This window comes from Malaclemys terrapin, chromosome 4 (assembly GCF_027887155.1).
Source record: "Malaclemys terrapin pileata isolate rMalTer1 chromosome 4, rMalTer1.hap1, whole genome shotgun sequence".
NCBI lineage: Eukaryota > Metazoa > Chordata > Testudines > Emydidae > Malaclemys > Malaclemys terrapin.
The window spans coordinates 103,751,273-103,774,715 of record NC_071508.1 but is presented as its reverse complement, the minus strand read 5'-3'; the positions used below and the strand labels follow the sequence as shown (position 1 = coordinate 103,774,715).

Below are 23,443 nucleotides of genomic sequence, written 5' to 3'. Positions count from 1 at the left end.
ACCCCAAAATACTTCACTCTATGATCATAGCACAAATTCTGATGGGATCTGGAGATCCAAACAAGCACATTAAAAACTACAACGATTAACTAAAAAGTATGTCTACAATTATTTACACAAGTCTAACTACCATCTGACACAGCAGGCAGAAATACGTTCCTAGGGTGCTATGTCTAGTGGAAAAGGAAAAGATGAGGGACTGTTTGGGCTGGAGAGACATGTGTACCTCCACCCATCAGAGCCTGCTTTCAAAAGATTCTGTGTTTGTGTGACTAGTCACACAACTTCTACAATGAGGCGCTGTGGAAGCAATATCAGGAACGAGAACCTGGACATTTTCTTACAGTTTTCCTCTTTGATGTTAAATGTTCAGGGTTGTAAAAAATAAAAATAAAATGCTATTAGGAGATTTATTTGAAACAATCATATATTTAGTGTTTAAAACTCTTACCACTGCCACCATTTCTGCTGCAGTTCCTCTTGAGCATCTGATTATAGGAATAGCTCCTATTAAAAGATACATTATAATTTCCAGGTCATAAATAATTATACTGCAAAGCTGTGGTTTTTAATTTTTTAAAGCAACTGATTTGGGGTGCCAAATTTTCAAAACACGCTGTCTAAACTGTATATAAAGTATGGCTCTAGTAGTCATTATCTATGAGATCATAAAAAATGGTTTATATCAATACATTTAAACAAAGTATTATAAAAACACAGTAAGAATGATAAATACTTAAAATCATGTTACAAATATATATTAGCAGTACATTGAGAGTTACAGGGATTGCCAGCTAAAATATTCAAAAAAACAGTTCTCTTGCCTATCCCACATGCAGGTACTAAAAGTAGGGCTGTCAAACAATTAAAAAAATTAATCGCGTGATTAATCACACTGTTAAAGAATAATAGAATACCATTTATATAAATGTTTTTGGATGTTTTATACATTTTCAAATATATTGATTTCAACTACTACACAGAATACAAAGCATACAGTGTTCACTTTATATTATTTATTACAAATATTTGCACAGTAAAAAACAAAAAGAAATGGTATTTTTCAATTTATCTAATAAAAATAATGCAGTGCAATCTCTAACATAAAAGTTGAACTTACAAATGTAGAATTACGTACAAAAATATAACTGCACTCCAAAATAAAACATTGTAAAACTTTAGAGCCTACAAGTCCACTCAGTCCTACTTCTTGTTCAGCCAATCGCTCAAACAAGTTTGCTTACATTTGCAGGAGATAATGTTGCCCGCTTCTCATTAACAATGTCACCTGAAAGTGACAATAGGCGTTTGCATGGCACTGTTGTAGCCGGCGTCGCAAGATATTTATGTGCCAGATGCGTTAAAAATTCATATGTCCCTTCATGCTTCAACCACCCTTCCAGAGGACATGCGTCCATGCCGACGATGGGTTCTGCTCGATAGCGATCCAAAGCAATGTGGACCGATGCATTCCATTTTCATCATCTGAGTCAGATGACACCAACAAAAGCTTGATTTTCTTTTTTTGGTGGTTCAGTTCTGTAGTTTCCGCATCGGAGTGTTCTCTTTTAAGACTTCTGAAAACATGCTCCACACCTCATCCCTCTCAGATTCTTAAACCTTGGGTCAAGTGCTGTAGCTATCTTTAGAAATCTCACATTGGTACCTTCTTTGAGTTTTGTCAAATCTGCAGTGAAAGTGTTCTTAAAATGAACCTGTGCTGGGTCATCATCCGAAATTGCTATAACATGAAATATATGGCAGAATGTGGGTAAAACAGAGCAGGAGACATACAATTCTCCCCCCAAGGAGTTCAGTCACAAATTTAATGCATTTTTTTAAATACCTTAATATTAAATACCTTGCAAAGGCGGCTACAAAAGTGCCATATGAATGGCTGTTCTCACTTTCAGGTGACCTTGTAAATAAGAAGCGGGCAGCATTATGTCCCATAAATGTAAACAAACTTATTTGTCTTAGCGATTGGCTGAACAAGAATTAGGACTGATGGACTTGTAGGCTCAGAAGTTTTACATTGCACTCAAAAAACAAAAACAGTTACATACAAATGTAGATTTTGTTTTGTTAAGTTGCACTTTCATGATAAAGAGATTGCACTACATTACTTTAATGAGGTGAATTGATAAATACTATGTCTATCATTTTTACAGTGCAAATATTTGTAATAAAAATAATAATTGAAAGTGAGCACTATACACTTTGTATTCTGTGTTGTAATTGAAATCAACATATTTGAAAATGTAGAAAAACATCCAAAAATATAATACATTTCAATTGGTATTCTATTGTTTAACAGTGCGATTAATCACAATTTTTTTCAGTTAATCGTGCGAGTTAACTGCGATTAATCTACAGCCCTAATTAAAAGTTATGAAATTTTAAATCTAATTTACATTATTTATGCTGTTTATTTACTTTTTCATTTCTCTCTGATTAGACAATGAAATAGATTAAATTTGCTTAGTTATCTTTGCTTTTGATAGGGTCTCTTCCATTACCACAATACTGCAAGAACTGGGTTGCAACTCGCTGCAGGGGAATATTTATTTATTAAAATAAATTTTTCCATTGGAATTTCAGGCTTCACTTGTCATATAGTAAATTTTTAAATACATTTAAGTTGAAACTCTGAAGATTCAAGAGGCTTCGTAGATACACTTTACTTCTTGCCACAGAAACTAAGGCATTCAACAGGTTCAAAGGATCCTTCTAATTTCTGAGCGCCCTGGGGGATGCTAAACTCTCCTCCTCAAGAAGTTACAATTTTAGGCAGTGAAAAGGGAAGTAAATCTGAAAGCTGTCAATTTAGCACTCCAGTGTTTATAATTTTAAGCATGTTAAATTTTACTCACTGAGTCGTTATTAAAATGGACACGTACACCTTTCAATAATTTCTTCGACAGTTATCCAGCCATTAATGACAAACATTGATAATACCTTGTATGCTATTTAACAAAACTTCTGTTTATCAGCAAAAACCCTGACAATCTCTCAAAATCTCAGAATAAGAGATTTTATTTTGCTGGTTGTCATCAAGGTTGGTTGTTTGTCATGGCAAAAAATGACAGTAATTTTATCGTAAGAAAAGGAGACGTCATGGAACATATCCTTTATTTTACAATATGAATTATTTAAAATATTTAACTAATATTTTCATAAAATTAAAAAACACTAGTTTTTTATGGTGTTACTGACCATGAACTTTTCTGAAAAATATTAAGGGTGGGAATTTCAAAATTGTTCAGCATTCGCCCAGCTCTGTTCCTAATTAAGCAGTTTCCAGCACGAAGCACTGAAGCAGGGGCATTTTTACCGATGACTTAAACACCAGCAGATTTATGCCAACAATAAGCACTTCTGAAAAACCCACCTTAAAAGTCATGGTTTGTGTCACAGATGTCATGACTATGACAAACAGAGAGGTTTAGAAATAGCTTAAAAAAATCTACAGTAGACTAGGAAAGCCTCTTCAATAACCTTCACAATTGCAAACTCTGTAGGACATGACTAAAATAGTAAGGTAAAGGTTGTTGTGAATTATGAGATTGAGTTCAAAGAATATCCAGTTTTCAGTGAAAAATATTAAACACACACCTTGCACACTTCCTTTCCTACAGCATCTTTCATCCAAGAATCTCAAAACAAAATTTTCCAGACACTAAGACTCCGCACTTATATGAGATAGGAATTACTGCCTATTCAACAGTGTTTTCAGAGCAACACACAGGTCGAGTGACTGGCCAAAACTTTCACATCAAACAGAATCCAGGTATCTTGCATTGACCCTACTGCCTCTCTCAGGCTGCATATGTGTAAGTTTAGAGACTTACAACATGTAATTGAAAATGCAGATCTCTTAGAAGGAACAGCGCACTGAGAAATATACTGGAACTTGTAAACTTACCAAGTGTAACAAAAAAGCAGAAGAGACTGTCAACCACAGTGTCCATAATGGCCTCCATTTCAGTGTCCGTTATATCTGGTCTGTTAATGGCTAAAACATTGTAAAATGAAAAAAAGTGGAGTTGCAGTCTAAAGCAATCTCTACAATACACAACACACTCAGTGAAGAAATGTCCTACAGCAGCCAAACAGTGACTCTTAGTCATCAACACTGAAGAAGTGACCAAGTAAGAAAGCTGTGATGAAGGCCCCACACTTAATGCTTCTACTCCTGCTCCCAATTAATTTTTTAAAGTCACGAATAATGGAAAAACGAAGAAATTCGTTTTACTGGTTAGATCAAAACCAATGTTGTGCAATCGTCCTCCACATCTCTTACAATACATGTCAACCCTGACCTGACCCTATTACTACCGCAGCTATGGGCGGAGACAGAGAATCAAGACAATGTATGTGGTGATTTTGGACTAACGTCCATTTGGAAACCAGTTTCCTGAGGTGGAAGATACTGTGCTATCTAGAGAATACAAATTCTGTATCTGTACAGATATTACAATGTTATTTTATATATTAAAGTTCCAAACTCAATGGTCTGTAACATATATAATAATTACTCCATTAATGGTTTAAAAAACATTTTGCTATCAATGACAATCTGCATGCAATTTTCTGATCCAGGGATAATTCCAAAGTATTTTATAATATAGATAGGGAGATATACACACACACACACACACACACACACACACACACAGTGTAAAACAAACACACACAAATCTTCCCTCTAGCTGCTCTACTGTAACAGTAATACATTTTATCTTTATATTAGAACCAGAAATATTAAACAGTCTATTAGACAAGCCTGGCTACCAACTTCTGTTTATTTAGGACACTGTGGTAACAATCATCATTTTGCACAACAAACCTAAGCTGGTTATGTGTACATTTTCTTTTTTTTTTTTGGTGGGGCAGAAAAAGATCGTGAAGTTAGTTTACTTGATTTCAGGGGTTCCCAAGCTTGGTTCGTGGCTTGTTCAGGGAAAGCCCCTGGTGGGCTGCGAGACGCTTTGTTTACCTGAGTGTCCACAGGTACAGCTGCTTACAGCTCCCAGTGGCCGCGATTTGCCGTTCCCGGCGAATGGGAGCTGCGGGAAGCGGTGGCCCGGCTCACGCCGTTTCCCGCAGCTCCCATTGGCTGGAAATGGCGAACCACAGCCACTGGGAGCTGCAAGCGGCCATACCTGTGGATGCTCAGGTAAACAAAAGAGTCTCGCGGCCTGCCAGGGGCTTACCCTGAACAAGCCGCGAACCAAGTTTGGGAACCCCGCTCTATGTTCATAATATCTTAATAGAAATCTACAGAATATTACAGCATTTGAATTTTGAAAAATGTATTAGTTTAGAAATCAAGCAAAAAATTTGGTGGACCCATTGTAACAAGTTGATAGGGGAAAAAGTATGTAATGACTGGTCATTGCTTAGATGACCCAAAGGACTCCTGTCATAATTAGAAAACTATCCTCTCTCTGATCTTCCAGCCACCTTAGTAGATCGCTGGTACAAGGAAAAAACAAAGATCAAAAATCTGCACCTCAGACTTTTAGGTGCTTCTGTTCAAGAAGTTATGTTCTCCATGACTAATACTTGAATAAATATGCAGCACGCACACATGCACAAAACTAATGAAGAGCGACTCTAAAAACTGACTTGTTAGCCAATTTCTAAGCTGGTTCCAACTCACTGGATTCTGGAATAAGAGTGTCTATACAAAGAGTTATTCAAGAATACCTGTTCCTGAATAACTCCATGTGTAAATAAGCCCTGTGAGTGTGTACAAACCTATACAGAAAACCTCCGGAGTAGATTTTTCTATTTGGAGCACTAATTTCAATTTTTTTTTTTTTTTTTTTTTTATAAATGTTCAATATTCTTTAAAAATGTCTACATTTAAGACAGTACTCTTCTGCCACTAAAAAAACACATATACAGTAACTCCTCACTTAAAGTCGTCCCAGTTAATGTTGTTTTGTTGCTGATCAATTAGAGAATGTGCTCATTTAAAGTTGTGCAATGCTCCCTGATAACGTTGTTTGGCAGCCACCTGCTTTGTCCACTGCTTGCAGGAAGAGCAGCCCGTTGGAGCTACCGGGTGGGGGCTTGGAACCAGGGGGGATAGACAACCCTCCTATCAGCTCCCCTAAGTTCCCTGTGTGGCAGCCGCCCAGCAGGCTATCAATTGCCAGGCAGTTCAGCTGTCCCTCCCCCCACTGCCACATGCTGCTCCTGCCCTCTGCCTTGGAGCTGCTCCCTCCTCCCCCCAGTCCTTTACCCCATTTCCACAGAGTGACAGGGGGAGGGGGAAGGAGTGGGGAGAAGGGCTCAGGATGGAGGGAGCTTGCTGAATTTAAGATCCTATTAACATGTATCTGAATAGTTTTGAACTCCACTTTTAGTTAATTCTTGTGAAGTCAGATTAACTCATCATAGAGATCTCTTTTGGCCTTAAAACAGATAAAGATTTTAGATTTATATATCTGCTAAATTGGAAATCCTCAGTTACAGAACAGAACTCATTTGAGATTATTATTAGATATTGTTTTGACTTCAGAGTAAGCTTACATTTTAGCTATTCAATGGTAACAAATGTTATACAAATGAAATTTTACCTACCACGATATGAGATGAGCTCCTTATTTTGATTACACAATACAAACATATCATCTTCCAAAGTAATGAAATTGAGATACTGATCAAAGACCTACAAATTAAGGGACAAAAAAAGAATTAGATAACTTCATGGAGTTTAGTTCCACCAATGGCTATTAGCCAAGATGGTCAGGGATGCAACCCCATGCTTGGGATGACCCTTAATCTTTGACAAGCAAGGAGGGGAAGACAGAGGTGGATCACTCCAACTGCCCTGTTCTGTACACTCCTCTGAAGTTCTGGTACTGGCGACTATCAGAGACCATATACTGGGCTAGATGGACCATTGGTCTGACCCAGAATGGCAGTTCTTATGACTAAGGCTGCAATTTAGTCATGGAATCGACGACTTCCAAAGACCTCCATGATTTGAGCTAGTGCTGGCTGGGAGCTGCAGGATCCCCTGCCACCGACCCTCCGCCGCTCCCAGCCACGCTGGGCAGCTGGAGGGGGGATCCCAGAGCTCCTGGCCGCTGCTGGCAGCAGGGGGAACCCTCACAACTGTGGGCCACCGCAGCTCAAAGCCCACAGCAGAGGGGTACCCTGGAGCTCCGAGCCCCCACAGGTGGTGGGGGCCCTTAGAGCTCCTAGCCACGCACAGCTGCCCAGACTCCCCATTTTTTCCACAGATATTTTTAGTCAAAGTCAGGGACAGGTCACAGGCTTCTGTGAATTTTTCATTATTGCCCGTGACCTGTCCATGACTTTGACTAAAAATATCAGTGACAAAATCTTAGCCTTAATGATGACAATCATTACAATATGCTAAGAATAAAGTGTGAAGCTGTCTTGTCTTGAACGTATATTCATGACTTGTTATAGCTTTAATCTGAAACTGAACAATACCAGATTTCTATCTGTAATTACAGCATAATTTATAAGGTCTGACATTCAAATAAAGAAACTGAATAAGATACAACTACAGCTGAAATATCTTAGAGGGTGCTGTTCAAAACTATTAAGAATAAACAAGTATTAAATGTTTCTAGGGCACTAATCTACTAATAAAAGCTATAAAAATTTGGCTTTTCCTTTTGTTGAGGTGCTTGGCACTCGATCTGGCTGCACTGAAAGATGTTCATCTTCACAAAATGATGAAATAATTTCATAAATAAATAACCCTAAACCTATCATGAGCTTGCTGTAATACATTTTTTGTTTATTCTTATGTTCAGAAAAATAATAATGGAAAATACAAATATCTAGGTAATGCATTAAAGGGAGGAAACAGATGTCTGAGCACTGAAGCCAACATAGATATACCAATTTACACACACTGAAGATGTGGCTATTAAAGTTTAACTAGTAGTTCTTATTTGAGTTGAATTAAAAATTTGGTAACTGCTCCTCTCTCCCCAACTGTAAACTATAAAAATAAGGAGAGAAAGTGAATGTGATCTGAAATATGAAAAGGGTTATTCAGAAATATACAACTTCGATATGTCTGCTGCACGTCAATCTTTACTCTAAGTTTCCTCCTTTTTTTATAATTTAGCAGATAGTTTTAAATACAATTTGTGCATGGATTGTCTGTCCATTCCAGTTGTACATTCTCTATTTCCAACAAAGATTACAATCACAAGTTATTTATGTCACTTTGGGAGCAGAAAAATGAACCTAAAAGGATATATGGCATTAGGTCAGCCCAAATGAACATTTATATTTCATTACTTTTTTAATGCTAAATGCTTTGTGAAACATTTAAAAAATGCAGTTTTTAAAAGTGAAGGTCCTTTAATAAATATCATAGCCTTCAGAAATTTCTTACCTTCGCTACTTGTGTTACTGCACTAGCCCCTAAGGCAGCGTTTGCAATATCTTCCAGTTTACTTCTTGAAATGGCAGAAATAAAATTTAAATAATACGATTCATAAAGCTGATTTCGAAGATCCTGAAAGCAAAAATTAATAGCTTTTACTCTCAACAGGTACTAAAGAGCATCTAGCTAAAAATGAAGATACTTCTTAAAAATCTGAGAATTTTTATTATCTATTGTTCTAGTTATCATTGAAATTAAATTATTCTGGTGTGCTTAGAGGACTGTTGATACATAAAAACATTGTATTGCATATTAACTGAGGTTGCAAGATGCAGGGATAGTTAGGAAATTAAAGAAGTAAAGTTATCTTAAGTTTGGTTAAGAAAATAATATATTCGCTGGTAGGTAGGAAAAGGCCCTAATCATCAAATAAAGGAAGATGGTGAGAAGAAGAAGTTATAAGACCAGAATGTAATGTGTGAAGAATGCATGGTTCAAAAAGTAATTAATAAAACAAAAGGCTGCAGTAACAAGACAAAGAAAAAATGGTCTTAAAAGAAGCAAGCACAAACTTTCCCATTGTTCTGCAGGTAAGCAAAGAAGGAGAGGAGGTAAGAAAGGAAGGCTTTGGAGGAAGGAAAGCACCAATGATAAACTGCTTCAAACAGGTTTTTGCTCAAGCTAGCAAGTTAGCTGAAGTGTATAAAGAGCCATGAATCTGAAGGTTCATCATCAGAACCACTCCAATCATGCTGGGACAAATCAGGATGAAAGGACTATTCTCTGGTCTGGTCCATCTGTGACTATATTTGATCAGATGCTTACAGATGTGTGTTACTGTATTGGGTGTAGTACACTGCTTATTATTTAGGGTTTTTTTAGGTACATTTAAAGCAATCACACAACTATCATCTGGCCTTTGGACTTAATAAAGGAATTTATGTGGTAATGTCTGGTGGCGCCCTGTATTATTAATATTCATAAATAATAATTCCAACACTGGACACAGCATACTTAACACAAAACATCAAAAGCAAGGAAATGAAACTTAAGCTATTCAACAATGCATATGTCTCTACTATTCTACTCAAATACAGACTGCACCACAGAGCATAACCAGCAAGGATGCCTATGTTCAAATCACCGTCTTCCCACAACTACATTCCCCCTCCCGGCTATTGCTCTTTCTTAAAGTTCTGGGAAACATCAGTTTCACAAATTAAAGTTTGGATACAGTAATATTTTTATAAGAGAATTCCTTTTTGTGGCAAATATAGATTAACGCATGCAGTATGTTAAAATTTGGGAAAAGGTGCATTCATAAACTCACATGAATTAGATATAGACTACTATTTCAAACATTAAGTGTGCAAAGTAGTTACCTGGCACATTCTATCAATATTTTCTTCTGTTGGCATTACAAAGTATACTGCTGGAACATCTGGAATAGGATCTCGATCAGAATGCAAAAGCCTAAGGGAAAATCAAAACTAAGTTGCCTTTCCAGTTACTGTTGCTTCTCTTCCCATTCACTCAACACTATGATCATCAGAAAATAAAATGTTTAGTATGACTTCCTGCACATCCAATTTTCTAGAATTCGTCTTTATGTCTTATGAAGCTTGATTTCAGCAATATCACCACACACACACACAATGGTCAATTATTTCAAAAATAAAAAAAATTACTTGCTAGACGAACACTAACCCTAAATTAACAGTTGAGAGCTCCAGGGCAGCAGGCGGATATTGTTAAGTTCTGTCTATCTGAAGGATAAGAAGGAACTGAGAGGTGGTTGGGCCCACTCAGCCCTTTATGGGGGCCAGAAGGAAATGCAAGGGCACATAGGATGCACATACAACCTCCAAATGCCCTTGACAAAAAAAATCCTCTCTTGTGAACATGCAAACTCACAGTGGGATCAAGGTGGATAAATACTTGAAGAAGAATACTGGGTTATTTTATTTTAATTTATTTATTTGAGAGGAAGTCCCTCATCTTCCACTGCGTAGGAAATTCTTCTGATTAGTTTGATAACTTTACCCATCCTTTAGCCACAATACTCCTATCGGATTTTGGGCAGGAGTAAGAACAGAATCTTCAATTAATTTTTTAAAAGCGCCTTTGGATTTTGTGTACTATTCAAAAGACTTTGTATGTGATTTTTCAGAATATAAACAACTGGAGTTGTTGATACATGGTTTGAAGTATAAACAAACAGGTATAACTAACAAATGTATGCACAAAAATACTCACAGATGCAAGGTGATGCCCATGTCTCTCAGCTCTTTCACTGACAGCAAAGGAGAGATGATATCTTGGCCAAATCTGTCATAAATGAGAACCTATAAAACGTAAGATGAAAATGTTAAAATATTTCTTAATATGAAAATTTTATTAAATGTTGTAAGTTCTTCCTATCATTACTGTTTACTAAGAGACAATAAAGCAGAAAAAGAACAAATGAGCAAAAAAGAAGGATGGAGAAATCTTGCCAGAATCAGTGCTTCATGTCAGTCAAACAAGAAGCTCTACCTCCAGAAAAGTAATTATTGTGAAGTGCAAAAGTATCACAAAAAGGTCCACTCCTCTGATCTGAAAAAGAGAAAACTGATGGTACAGGACTGAGTGAAGAAGAGAAGGAAAATATCATTTTGGGGGAATTAAAATTATTCCAGAATGCCATACTGAAAAAACAGTAATGAAGGAATCTTGGGCTCCACTTGCCCTAGACTTACTACTTTAAAAATTCAGTTTCTTCCTTTGAATTCCTATTTCATTCTGAATTTTTGCCAGTGCTTGTCCACATGTCACAAATGAGTCTCTGTCACTGGACCCCAATAGGTCCTAAGTTTCTTCCACTTAGTTTCTTCTCAGGTTCTCACTTAAAATATATAATAGGTTTTCCTAGAACTTCAGTTAGGCATTGCTTCTTTAAGATGTTGTACTTTTAAACATTTATCTTTTCCATCAACCAGAATGTGCAATTTTCTATATAAGTAATACATAGGATAAAAACCCTTATAGAGTAAAAGAATTTAAGTACAAGAACAGCACAAACACTATTGACCACACAAAGGAGAAAAGGCTAAGCATTGTTTAAAGAGAATTACACAGTCTGTTACAGTTGTTCAGTTTTTCCTGTGCACAATGGCTAAATACATAACATCATAATTAGGTTGTATGTATGTCACTGGAAACTTGGCCTGAAAAAGGTGACTTTTTCATTACAAATTTTCAGAAGATAATTGGTGAGAGTAATCAAACTATGCGCAACCAAGTGTCTAGATTAAAACAAAAACTTTTAAAAAGGAAACGTATACACTTTCAATTATTTGTTACTACCTCACCCCAAATTCTACTCTTTTGCCCCAATACTATGGTTTGTTTTCAAATGTAAAGAAATTAAACTATTTTAATAATTAAAAAAGCGTCAGCCCAATGGAAAGATAAAGTGCCTATAAAACGTTAATTTTCTCAAAGCCTGACAAATTGTCAGAAAATGCAGGTTACTACTATAATATACCATAAACACTTGGTCTGATGTTTACCTAACAGTTGCCAGATTTTTACCTCCAATTGATTAAAATCTGATAATCTAAACTTTTGGACATGCTATAAGGATGCCTTTTAGAATAAGTCAAGTAGTTTCTCTTACCTTCCATACAGGTTCTCCTGTGCTGTTTTTAATAGGGGGAAGATTAAAATTCAACATACGCTTCAAGGCCACTGAAAAACAGTGCAATAAAAACATCCAATTACTACTATGTTAGTTTTACTTTTTTCCTTGATAACCTTTGAGACCAAATATGTTTCCAAGCACAAAAGATGCTTTTGTAATTTAGTTCAGTATTGGTTTTTGCCAAAGGTCCAAAGCAAGACAACAATTTTTATTCCTTTTTTCCATAGACTTTAAGGTCAGAAGGGACCATCATGATCATCTATTATGACCTCATGCACATTACAGGCCACAGAACCTCACCCACCCACTCCTGGCTGAGTTACTGAAGTCCTCAAATCATGATTTAAAGACTTCCACTTACAAAGAATCCACCATTTACACTAATTTAAACCTGGAAGTGACCCATACCCCATGCTGCAGAGGAAGGCAAAAAAACCCCAGGGTCTCTGCCAATCTGACCTGAGGGAAATTTCCTTCCCGACCCCAAATATAGCAATCAGTTAGAACCTGAGCATGTGGGCAAGACCCAGCAGCCAGACACCTGGGAAAGAATTCTCTGTAGTAACTCAGAGACTTCCCCATCAAGTATCCCATCACCAGCCATATAATCTTTGAGTTAAGCCAAGAACAATAGATCTCAACATGAATTTATGAAGTTCAACTAACTACTGCTGACAGAATGAAAAAAGAGTTTTTAAACCTGAAGACAGAATCTCTTCTTCCTATCACTGGGACAAATTGTAGCCTCATGAGAATTTTGTTAATTAGAGCAGCTGCCAGAATGGTTCACACAACTCAGCTCAGCTCTGTCCATTAGAGCTATGGCTTCCCCAATCTCTTAGCAAGTTTCCATCTTTTAACAAGGAAAGTTACCTTTCTAGCATTTCATATAGCAGGAAGAACACCAAACTTAAGGGCCAAAAAGTTTCTTAAGATAATCAAGGCAGACTACAGTAATTCACAAACATATGGTGGGCACTGCCATATTGAAAAGTGGGAGCACACTGGAATGTGCAAAAAGAACAGCAGTACTTGGCACCTTAGAGACTAACAAATTTATTTGAGCATAAGCTTTCATGGGCTACAGCCCACTTCATTGGATGCATAGAATGGAACACACAGAAAGAAGAGATTTATATATACAGAGAACATGAAAAGGTGGAAGTTGCCATATCAACTGGAATGTGTGCACCTTTAAAGAAAAAGTAGTAATTGTTAAGTTATGGCAGGTAAATTTAGAACTAATAAAAAGGAAATATTTCACACAGCATGCACTCTGGAATTCACTCTACAGGTGGTGAGCAAGTTAAATACTGTGAATGGATTTTAGAAGATGGAAGATTGGATAGCGAAAGAAAAGAAGATATTCATAAATTACTGAAGTTTAGAATTAAAATACATTTATGTATTAAAAATGCTTAATTTCTGACTCAAGCAACAAATCAAATTTTAATATGTGATGTGTCATTCCAACAAGGGTATACTAAAATAAATCTGACAATACCAAAAGAATGCTGAAGATTGTGAGCAGAGGCACTCTTTTTACCATTTCTGCTGGAGCCCCACAAAAATGTGGACAGAAAAATAAATACAAAAATAAATATTACTACCTAAGCAGCCCCGGAGCTTCCTGCAGCCACAGGTTGCCGGATGTGGATCTGGTCTCCCCTGTACTGCTAGGAGTGCCCTGCAGCCGGGGGAGGTACCCGTAGGTGGGTCTGATCTCCCCCCCGAGAGTGGTCATGCAGGGAAAGAATAAGTCCTGTCCCTCCCCAGCCTGGCCAGGACTACCAGCTAGAAGACCCCAGCTAGGGTGCTCCCAGCAGCACGGGGGCGATAAGACTCACCTCCGGGAACCTCCTATGGCTGCAAAAATCTGAAAACATGAAATTGACTAATTTTCAAATCCAATAGCCGTGATATTGACCAGAATGGACCCTGAATTTAGTAGGGCCCTATTAATAAGTTACAGGTAACTTCTCTGAGGAGTCTACAATCTAAATTAAGACTGACCACATTGAGAAATATCAAACAGTAGGCAGGGGTACTGGGAGATGAAGATTACATCAAAGTTCATAAAGTGTACTCTGTACTCTGATGTATCTTTTTAGTTGCTCTGGATTTTTACAATAAATTAATGAGGATTCATGGATCATGTCCAGAGCAGAAGAAAATGTGGAGTTTAGTGACACTGACTGAAATAAATGAGTAATGAGGAGAAATGCGGGAGGAGGAGGAGGTGGTTGTACAGCAGAAAGGATCAAGGATGACAACTAAATAAAGCAGCATCGAAGGATGGAATTGCTTGTAGTTTAAGGAAATTAAAGAATAGCAAACTGCACTAGAGTAGGTACTGGTTGAAGGGATAAAATAGGAGAAGAGATTAAGGCACTGAAAGGGAATAACAAGGACTGAAGGAGATCTTGAATTCCTGTATAGGCTACAGTAAGTAGGTTGAGATGGTTAGCACAGAAAACAAGGACGATGATTTTAGAAACAATGTGTTGAATAAACTCACAGGGCACCAATGTGAGTCCAGGATACCTGAAAAGCAACTACTGCAATTGTCAAGATAAGAGATGACCAGAAGATGAACCAAGGTTTTGGTGAAATCACCAGCAAGGAAAAGAAATAAACAGGATTATGATGCAACATGCTTCCCATTCTAACAGTACCTTCCAACAGATGGCACAAGGCTCTACAAACCTGGATTACTCATTCAATTTTCCCCCATTTATATGTATGGTTAAATAACAACAAATGATTGAAACTTCAGTATTATTACTGCTGCTCAGTTTTGAGAAGTTACAGAATGAAAATTGACTAAAAAGTCTTGTTGATGAATTAAGACCGGAAAAAAGGAAAATGCACAAGGGTAAAGTGTAGAAGTGCACATCACAGAGACAATAATGTTTAAGAAAAAGGTTGATTAATTAGCCCTATTATCAATAGTAGTTCCCTCTAATGTTCATCCTAGTTTTAAGACTCATGTTTTCTACCTCTTTGACTCTCCAGGACTCATATGCCTCTTATGTCTTTTGTTTAATCCTAACAGCAAATTCATGTAAGAAAAGTGTGTTCTTCTGACATCAAACCATATTTTGTCTGCTCTGGTCACATATAGTCACAACAAAGAGAAACTGTTTCCAGAAGACAGCAAACGTAACCTACCAACCACCTTCTTTCCCATAATTTGTGCCATCTCACCCATTCATTAGTCTACTTAGTCTGCAACAGCAAGGCCAAAGCCTGGCGATTTTGGTGCCCTTGGCTCTCTGCAATTTTGATTTTATTTACATCTCAGAAAAGTCTCTGCAGTATAGTCATCTTCTGTCACATTAACGGTCCAGGAAAGCACATTCTTAACCATTTCCAGCCACCGTACTCGCTGGGAACTAACAGTACCACCTAGGTGAGCGCCAATCCGCGGCAGAGTTGGGGGCACTCTTGGGACAGCGGATCAGGGCAGGCCGAGCTCCGTTGGGGTAACAGGAACTGAGGAGGTGGCGGACAGCAGAGGGGCGGCGGCTGGGGCCCCTGGGCGAGGTCAGGCGAGAGCCCCCCGAAGCCAGCGTTACACAGCTGACACAGCAGCGGCCCCCCGGGGGGCGCCAGGCTTCACAGCCCCACCTACAAACACTTAATGCCCGGACCTGGGGGCGGGCCCCGCTTGTGGCAAGCCCCGCGCTGCCACCCCTTTCCCCGCGGGAGGAGTGTGAGAATCCCCCGCTCCCCCAGCCACGGCCACAGCTGCCGGCCGCTACACGCCTCCCTACAGCCACAGCTACCGGCCGGCCGGGAGCCGCAAGTGCCCTGCTCGCGCCGCCGGACGGGAACGGCTACAGCCCTGCGCCGAACCTCCTGGTGCCCGGCAGGGGCTAGAAGGGAGAGCGCCTCACCCGTCTGCTTCTCCCGGATACCGGCCGCCATCTTCCCGGCCAGCCCCGCCCACCTCCGCGTACGCACCAGCCAGGCGACGTGGCGCGTCCCCGCACTCGGAGGCAGGTCGACAGGGGGCGGAGCTTCAGGACCCTCCGCCTGGCCCCGCCCTCACCGCCTGGCCACGCCCCTGAGCACTGGTCTGGGGGCGATGAGGAGCTGAGCCGGGTGAGGAGCTTGGCGGTGCCGACGTACAGCTTGCGTGCGCGGGGAGCGGCTCTGTTCATTTCACTACAGGGGATTTGTTTATTTCACCTTCTTAACGCAGAGAGCTGCCCCGCTCTAAGCCGTCCTGGCTCTTAGCCTGGAGCCCCCTTTTCTAATGAAAAGAAACCGCACCTGCCCTTAGCATAGAGCGGAGAGCCTGCGCCTGTTGAATAAAGACGGATTGTGTAGGAAGAAGAACAGGAGTACTTGTGGCACCTTAGAGACTAACAAATTTATTAGAGCATAAGCTTTTGTGGACTACAGCCCACTTCTGTAGTCCACAAAAGCTTATGCTCTAATAAATTTGTTAGTCTCTAAGGTGCCACAAGTACTCCTGTTCTTCTTTTTGCGGATACAGACTAACACGGCTGTTACTCTGGATTGTGTAGGAACCGCTGTGAAAGCCATGAATAGAAATGACCAATTCCAGGGTCCAATGCTCCATCCTGGTTACAGGGAAGCAGTAAAATTAGCGTGCATAGGGGAACATAGCCTATGGTCGTGTACGCAGAGGATAAGACACACCATGGACGAAAGGAACGCGGTGATGTGAACACATCTTAAATTCAGCCACTTCCTATCTTGGATTCTTCAACCAGAATGCTCTTTTAACATTTTATATTTCACCCATAGCTACTGTGAAATTAGTTGTTAACCTAGCTGTATTAGGAAAGCAGTCTGCAAGACTCCTTTATCTGCCCTAAGTCATCCTGGTATCTCCAAATGCACAAAGTACAATTCTGCTTCATATTTATTAGAATATCACCTTGGTTAAGCAATGGCTTGTCAGTCCATTGGACAGTTGCTTAAGTCTGTGTCTAATTGGGCTGACATACTTTATGAGCAGTTATAAAAACGCTATTAGCAGTGGACACAACTGACACCTAACAAAGAAAGCTTCAAACACTCAAATACATGGTTCTTTTAAACCTATTTTTATGCAAATTAAGTCAGATGAGCAAGGATACCTCCAAGGTGATGCATTGCTTGAATGGTTTGTCACCTTTGCTTTTGATCTACTAATTAAACAGTATTTAATTTTTAATTAGAGTGTATTCATGAAATTAAATGTATTCAATGGCTATTAGCCAGGATGGGCAGGGATGGTATCACTTGGTGATTACCACTTCTGTTCATTCCCTCTGAGGCACCTGGCATTGACCACTGTCGGAAGATAGTATACTATGCTAAATGGACCTTTAGTCTGACCCAATAGGGCCATTCTTATGTTCACTGAATATTTAAAATCAATGGCATGCTGGACGAAATGGGGAGAAAGCAAGTCTGAATGGAGCAGGGACATAACAAAGGAAGATAGCCCGGTCAGGCCAGGGAATGCGGGTGGATATTAAAAAGCCTACGGGACTTAAGGACCGCAAGTTAATGGGACTTATGGTCAATGGGAGTTAGGTCCTAAATACCTTTGAACATCTAGGCCTAAGGCACTTTCAGAAATTCCACCCTGTGCCTATTAGTATGGTACTTATTATGTGATGAATGCTACATAAATGCCACAACCAAGACATTTTCCAAATGAAAAAATGAAGTTCAACTGCTTTTAAAGAAAATACACATTTAATACAACTGCTTACTAACTGAATCATTAGTTACTTTATTGCACTTCAAACATTTTATACACATGACAGTTGTCTCCCACAATTAATGTATTTACTTCATGGAGCAACACTGACATATTATAGCTGTTAAGTATGTTACTTGAAGCTGCAACAGATTTCAGGCATTGTACCCCACAGCTATGGCAAAAACCAAAGCCAAAATATTTACAAAATTGCAAGTTCCATAATGCATATTATTATACATAACGGATGTTAGTTTTTCTCAACATTCGCTTTGTTACATAAAATGCTAAATGCTGCACTTTTTACCAGAGAACATTAATACTTCCACAATTCAGATATTCTATTCATTTTCTTTTAGCAAACCAAAATATATAACATGCTACTTTTCATAAACTAGTCTGTGATTCCCATTTTGCTTTTATGGAATTGGTAACTCCCTTATGCTAAACCAATAACATAATACCACAATTTTAAATCCTATATAGCTGATAAAGTGAAACAAAACTACTCTAAAATAAAATATATTTTGCAGCTTCAGGAGTTTATTTAATTTATTGCTTCCCTATTTGAGGAAAAAATACTAGTTTATATCAATTGGCACTTTAAAAAAAAGTATAAGCCACAGAATTGAAGGAGTTGGATTAATGACAATTTTCCATTTTCTGCTGTGCATATTTTAAACACTCCTCTTTAAATACTAAACTCTGTGTATGTATACCCTAGTGCAAGGAAGCTATTTAATGAAGAACTGTAAACCTAGTTTGTTAAAGATTTGCATTACACTTAATGCTGTAGAGCCTGAAGTAGAACATAAGGTTGGTTACTTCTCACTCTGAATATATTTAGCTAATAACACCTAATAATAATAATAATAATTAAAAAAAAAAAAAAAAAAAAGACACCAGACAGATTTTTTTTGGCAAGACTTCCTCTCAGCCATCTTATTTGACTTTGACTATTCCTAGTTTTAAAAATGTAGATTCACAAACTTCAAGACTACAAGATTAATACTAGATTTTAAAATATAAGATTATTTGTAATAAAGTTCCCATGAAAAACAAATAATAAATTGTTTATAAAATATGGCAGACCTCAAACAGAAGTTATGAGCTTGACACAGAAGTTACTGGGTAAGGTTCTATGGCCTGTGTATGAAGGTGAGACTAGATGACCATGATGGTCCCTCTTCTGACCTTAATCATGAATCTTATCAAAGGTATGTTTATTATACAAATCGTGTAGTAAGAAGCCATTATATTGTATGTTTAACAGATAACACTCTTGTTAATACTGGAGATTGAAATAAACAACTTTCCTAACTCCTAGTTTTGCTTCAATTGTATATTTATTTTTTGTAAAATGGCAAAATTACCTGAGCATATTCAATTTTAATGATGCGTTATATAAATTAAAAATTTAATTCTAGCAGTTGATTGACATAGTAACATAAGTTGCTCACTATTTCTACACCTCAACTTTCTAATGAAAGTTTTGTACTTCAGCAAGATAACTTATTTCTAAATATAGTAAAGCTACTTATATTTTGAGAATATGAGGAGGAATGACATTGAAAATGACAAACAATGTAAGAATGTTATGTCCATGACAGATGCTGAGAAATAAGCAGTAAGGGACAAATTAATCTCTGTTTTAATTCTCAGGACGATACTGGAGTTGCAGCAAGGATTAATTTAGTTTAGAATGCCTAACTGAAGCAAAACACACACTACAAGAAAGGAGATATTCTTTACCAACTTTGCAAAGTCATAGACCAAGAATGAGAACACAAACCACTATGAGACTTTCAAAACTAAAGTTAAATCTTTCAAAGCTATATTCAGGGCCCTGAGTATTCTAAAGTTGTAGAATTCTCTAAAGATTCCACCTTTTTCCACACAATTGTGCAGCAGAATCTAAATTTAAACCATAATGAAAATGTCTTGGTTTTTTAGTTGTCAAGATAGTCTTCTAAACATTCCCCAGAAATAAACAAATTAACTGTTGTCTTAAATCAGCAGAAAACTTGAAACAATAGCACCCAAAAAGGTCAGATGTGTATTGTTTCCATTCATCCCAATCTGAGGTCAACTCCAAAATCTAACATTTAAATGTCAACATTGATTTTACTCTTCCTGTGCCTTCTGAAGTGCCTACAACCCAACAGTTGTTCTTTTGCCAAAACCACCAGCTCTCCCCCACATTACATCCACAAGTTACATGCTTCTAGTAAAAAAAAATATGCAGCACACCACAAAATAAGTGAAACCTCAAATTAAGCAACAATTAACAAAGAATGTTGCACTAGCTGCTGCATTAATTTTTTTATTTAGTTCAACGTAAGTATACGAGTCTGTTGCAGAATTCTGAGCAGTGGAGCACCACAGAAAACAGAAACCTTTGCCATGAAAGTTAGGTAAGACTTGCCAGAGCACATAGGCCTTCATTATAATGGTAGTAGACATTTCTGAAGTCAAGCAATATTATAAAAAGTATCTCCAGAGCGGAGATCCTCAGAATAATGGACAGAAAGAACACCTGGAACAATTTCTTCAGAAAACATGAGAATTAAAATCAAGAACGTTGTGTATACAATAGCAGAACAAATGGAATAACATTTTCTAATAACTAGTCAGTGGAACTCGGAGATATAATCAGTTTTGTTTCAAAAAGAGAGTCTACCAGCCTTTTGGCCCACAACCAGAGTAAGCTCCTGACCTACTTCATTATGCGTTTTAAATGTTGAAGAAAGGGAGACTACTTTCAAAGTAGTTAAAGAAATAATGGCGTGGAAAAATACAAATAAATGTCTATACTTCAGACATTTTCAGAGATTCTGAGATGTAAAATTAAAAACTACACACTCTCCAGACATTTCCTGACAGATATGGTTTGTAGTTTGAACAATGGAAAAAGACAATTCAGGGAGAAATGCTTGAAAAAAAGCACTGTAGTACTTGCAAAAATCCAGATAAAAGTTTTTTATGGCTTAACAGATAAATTGTACCAGTCATTAAAATACTTTTCAGCTATCTTAAATGTTTAAATAAGACAATCTGAGCCTGAATCTGAGAATTCTCAAAGTTTTTCATAATGTGCCAAATTTTAACAGAGTATCTCATGGACCACCTCAAATTCCATTCATACTTGCAGAACATTCCAGTGGCAGCTACAATAGTGTACATGAACTAAAGAGAGTTACAAAGTATTATACATCTGAATGCAGTTTAGTAGCTGAAAATAGAGAAAGCATGCAACTAATCATTAAAAAAAAAAAAAGAAAAAGAAAAAAAAAATCTCCAGTCAGTTTGAAAAAACTGCATTAGCTGAGATTTCTTTAAAATTTATCCATCCATTGCATCACTAACAGGATTTTCTTTCCCACAAAGAGTTCCTTTGGACTATATGAGTTTTTGTGCAGGATTTTTTGGGGGGGACGAGGGAGAGGAAGGGAGGAGGATGTAGGGGGATTGGGTTTTATTTTGTTTGCCTTTAAACACAAAGTGGTGAATCTTGCCTGTAATCTATTAGTAAACTTGCTTCTAAGTGGCTAATATTTTATTTTTTTAATCTTTCAAGGAATCTGAATAGTTAAGAATCCATGTGGAATTATAAATAAGATGGCCTTTGTTTGAGATATAGAGTAGATAGCTGTGATTTTTTCCTATTAATCTAGTTAAGTAACAAAGAGCAATTGAATAAGAATAAGCTCAATCTACAACTGAATACTAACAAAACAGCTTTTAAGAGAAATATCAATAGTGTAAAAAAATCAACTAACAAAGTATACAATCTTATTTCTCTCCAACAGGAGATTTCTGTATAGATACATCATCAAGTAACTCATCTCCATCCCCCTCTTAATTAAAAAAAAAATCTTTAAAATTAATAACATCAAAATGTTTCCTGTACTACCTTAATTATGAATGAGCTACAGTACATCTCAATAAAAACTAAACATTAATTGATCCAGATATCCATGGCCACTGCGGTATCTTTGAGAAGCAAATGGTACATAATTACTGTAGAATTGCAAATATTAAGTTTGTTAAATGTACCAACTGTAGCTGATGCTGTTCAAAAGGCAATAACAATTGAGAAAGAAATGGTGTTTAGCATAAGGGCATAAAAAGGAAGTGCTGGACCTTGATTGCAACAGAATTTTGGAACAAGGATCAGGATAAATGATAATAAGAAATTATGGTGCAAGCTATTATCAAAATTACTCTGAATTCAGTTTAAGTAAAATGTGAACATCTTGTTCTAACTAGCATAGTGGGAATAAACTGTAGAAATAGCTGTAAGGCTAACAATTTCGTGTTTAGATTTTAAAACACTTATTAGAGTCACACTTTCAGATCTTTTACTTCTGAATTTTATTTATTCCTTTGACTCTGTATAACAATTTATAGTGTAACACTGATATATAAAAATCCATGTGCAAATGACAAAGATTTGATTTAAATCCCGAAGAATCAAGAAATTTAGAGTGAAAGCAAATTTAGTTCTGAACTGTGGTTGATTTTTCCAAGGACACAATGTAATAGCCTGTTTCAAAGACATTATAAAAAGCTAGAGTTGACCACCCTAAAAAATGTGCCTGCTTTGACTTTGATAAATCATGTTACCTCCATGTGTAGAGCATTACCTATACCTACTGATAGGGCACAGTGTGCTGAAAATACTTATAAACTTGCGTATTTATCTATAGCAAAATTGGCAGTTTTAAAGTGTTATGCTGTCAGTTCCCCTTGAAGTCAAGGGCAAAATCTGACTTCAACAAGAATATGATTCAAGAGATATTAAAAATATTACATACCCAATTTTAGCCTGAAAATGTCTTTATATCAATTTTAATTTCTATATCTTGTAGTATAATTTTCAAAAGTTCAGCACACAAGTACACGAACTACTGACTTTCCAAATTTAAATGTATTTTTAGCCTATTGATCTAGTGACATGTCCATTTATTTTTTTTCCAAACAAGTTTGATTTGTGAGCATATGCATTAAAAAAATACAACTTTTTAAAACAGCTTTGTAACTTAAAATGACCAATTACAAAAATCCTATTTGGGCTTAGACTATCTGGTAAGTTCCAAACTAGAGCAATATTATGGACAAACAACAAAAGCAATTTTTGTAAACCAGTGGGGGAAAACTGAGATGGGAAAAGAGGGTATCAATGCTCAGAAATGTAATAGCAGCTCACAAGAAGGAACATCCCACAAACAGAAAAACTGAATTTGCGACATCGACTTTAGTAACAAAAAAAATTTATTCTACTTCTAGTCTTAGTGCGCTGCTGATGGCAAAGTCCATTTTATTTTTAAACTGCTCATACGTCTTTGTTATTGGAAGTTCTAAGCAGTTAAGTTGTCTGTTTCCAACAGGGTATTTTATACGCAGAAATTTAACTGAGGGGTCAGGCTCAAAACCAATGGGTGGGATAGAACTGGTACCAGTTGCAAAGACCAGAATGTCTTCCAGTGTTGCTGCAGACTCACCACCTAAAAGAAACAAGTTTAATGTTATACAGTCATTCTCAGTTACTCATAAGTTATCCCAACATAGGCATTTCGGGGAAGAACACTGATTAACAAGGAATCAGCATTTTGCATATCAATAACCCAAGTATACTTGCAATTAG

At 37.4% G+C, this 23,443-nt stretch overlaps 2 protein-coding genes across 4 annotated transcripts in view; both read right to left on the bottom strand.

Annotated features, from left to right (window-relative positions):
- Positions 1 to 16,049, bottom strand: part of SCFD1 (sec1 family domain containing 1) — a 145,864-nt gene extending 129,815 nt beyond the window's left edge. Inside the window, exons 1-8 of the mRNA XM_054026391.1 lie at positions 15,971 to 16,049; positions 12,048 to 12,118; positions 10,646 to 10,734; positions 9,772 to 9,862; positions 8,399 to 8,521; positions 6,595 to 6,682; positions 3,926 to 4,015; positions 452 to 507 (exon numbers count right to left, since the gene is read on the bottom strand). Of these exons, the coding sequence (XP_053882366.1) occupies positions 452 to 507; positions 3,926 to 4,015; positions 6,595 to 6,682; positions 8,399 to 8,521; positions 9,772 to 9,862; positions 10,646 to 10,734; positions 12,048 to 12,118; positions 15,971 to 16,001 (639 nt within the window). The 5' untranslated portion in view covers positions 16,002 to 16,049. The remainder of the gene's footprint in view (positions 1 to 451; positions 508 to 3,925; positions 4,016 to 6,594; positions 6,683 to 8,398; positions 8,522 to 9,771; positions 9,863 to 10,645; positions 10,735 to 12,047; positions 12,119 to 15,970) is intronic.
- Positions 16,050 to 17,805: 1,756 nt separating this feature from the next.
- Positions 17,806 to 23,443, bottom strand: part of G2E3 (G2/M-phase specific E3 ubiquitin protein ligase) — a 60,068-nt gene continuing 54,430 nt past the window's right edge. For all 3 annotated transcript variants that reach the window (XM_054027141.1, XM_054027142.1, XM_054027143.1), the window contains one exon: positions 17,806 to 23,303. In XM_054027141.1, coding sequence (XP_053883116.1) covers positions 23,071 to 23,303 — 233 coding nt within the window. In that variant the 3' untranslated portion in view covers positions 17,806 to 23,070. The remainder of the gene's footprint in view (positions 23,304 to 23,443) is intronic.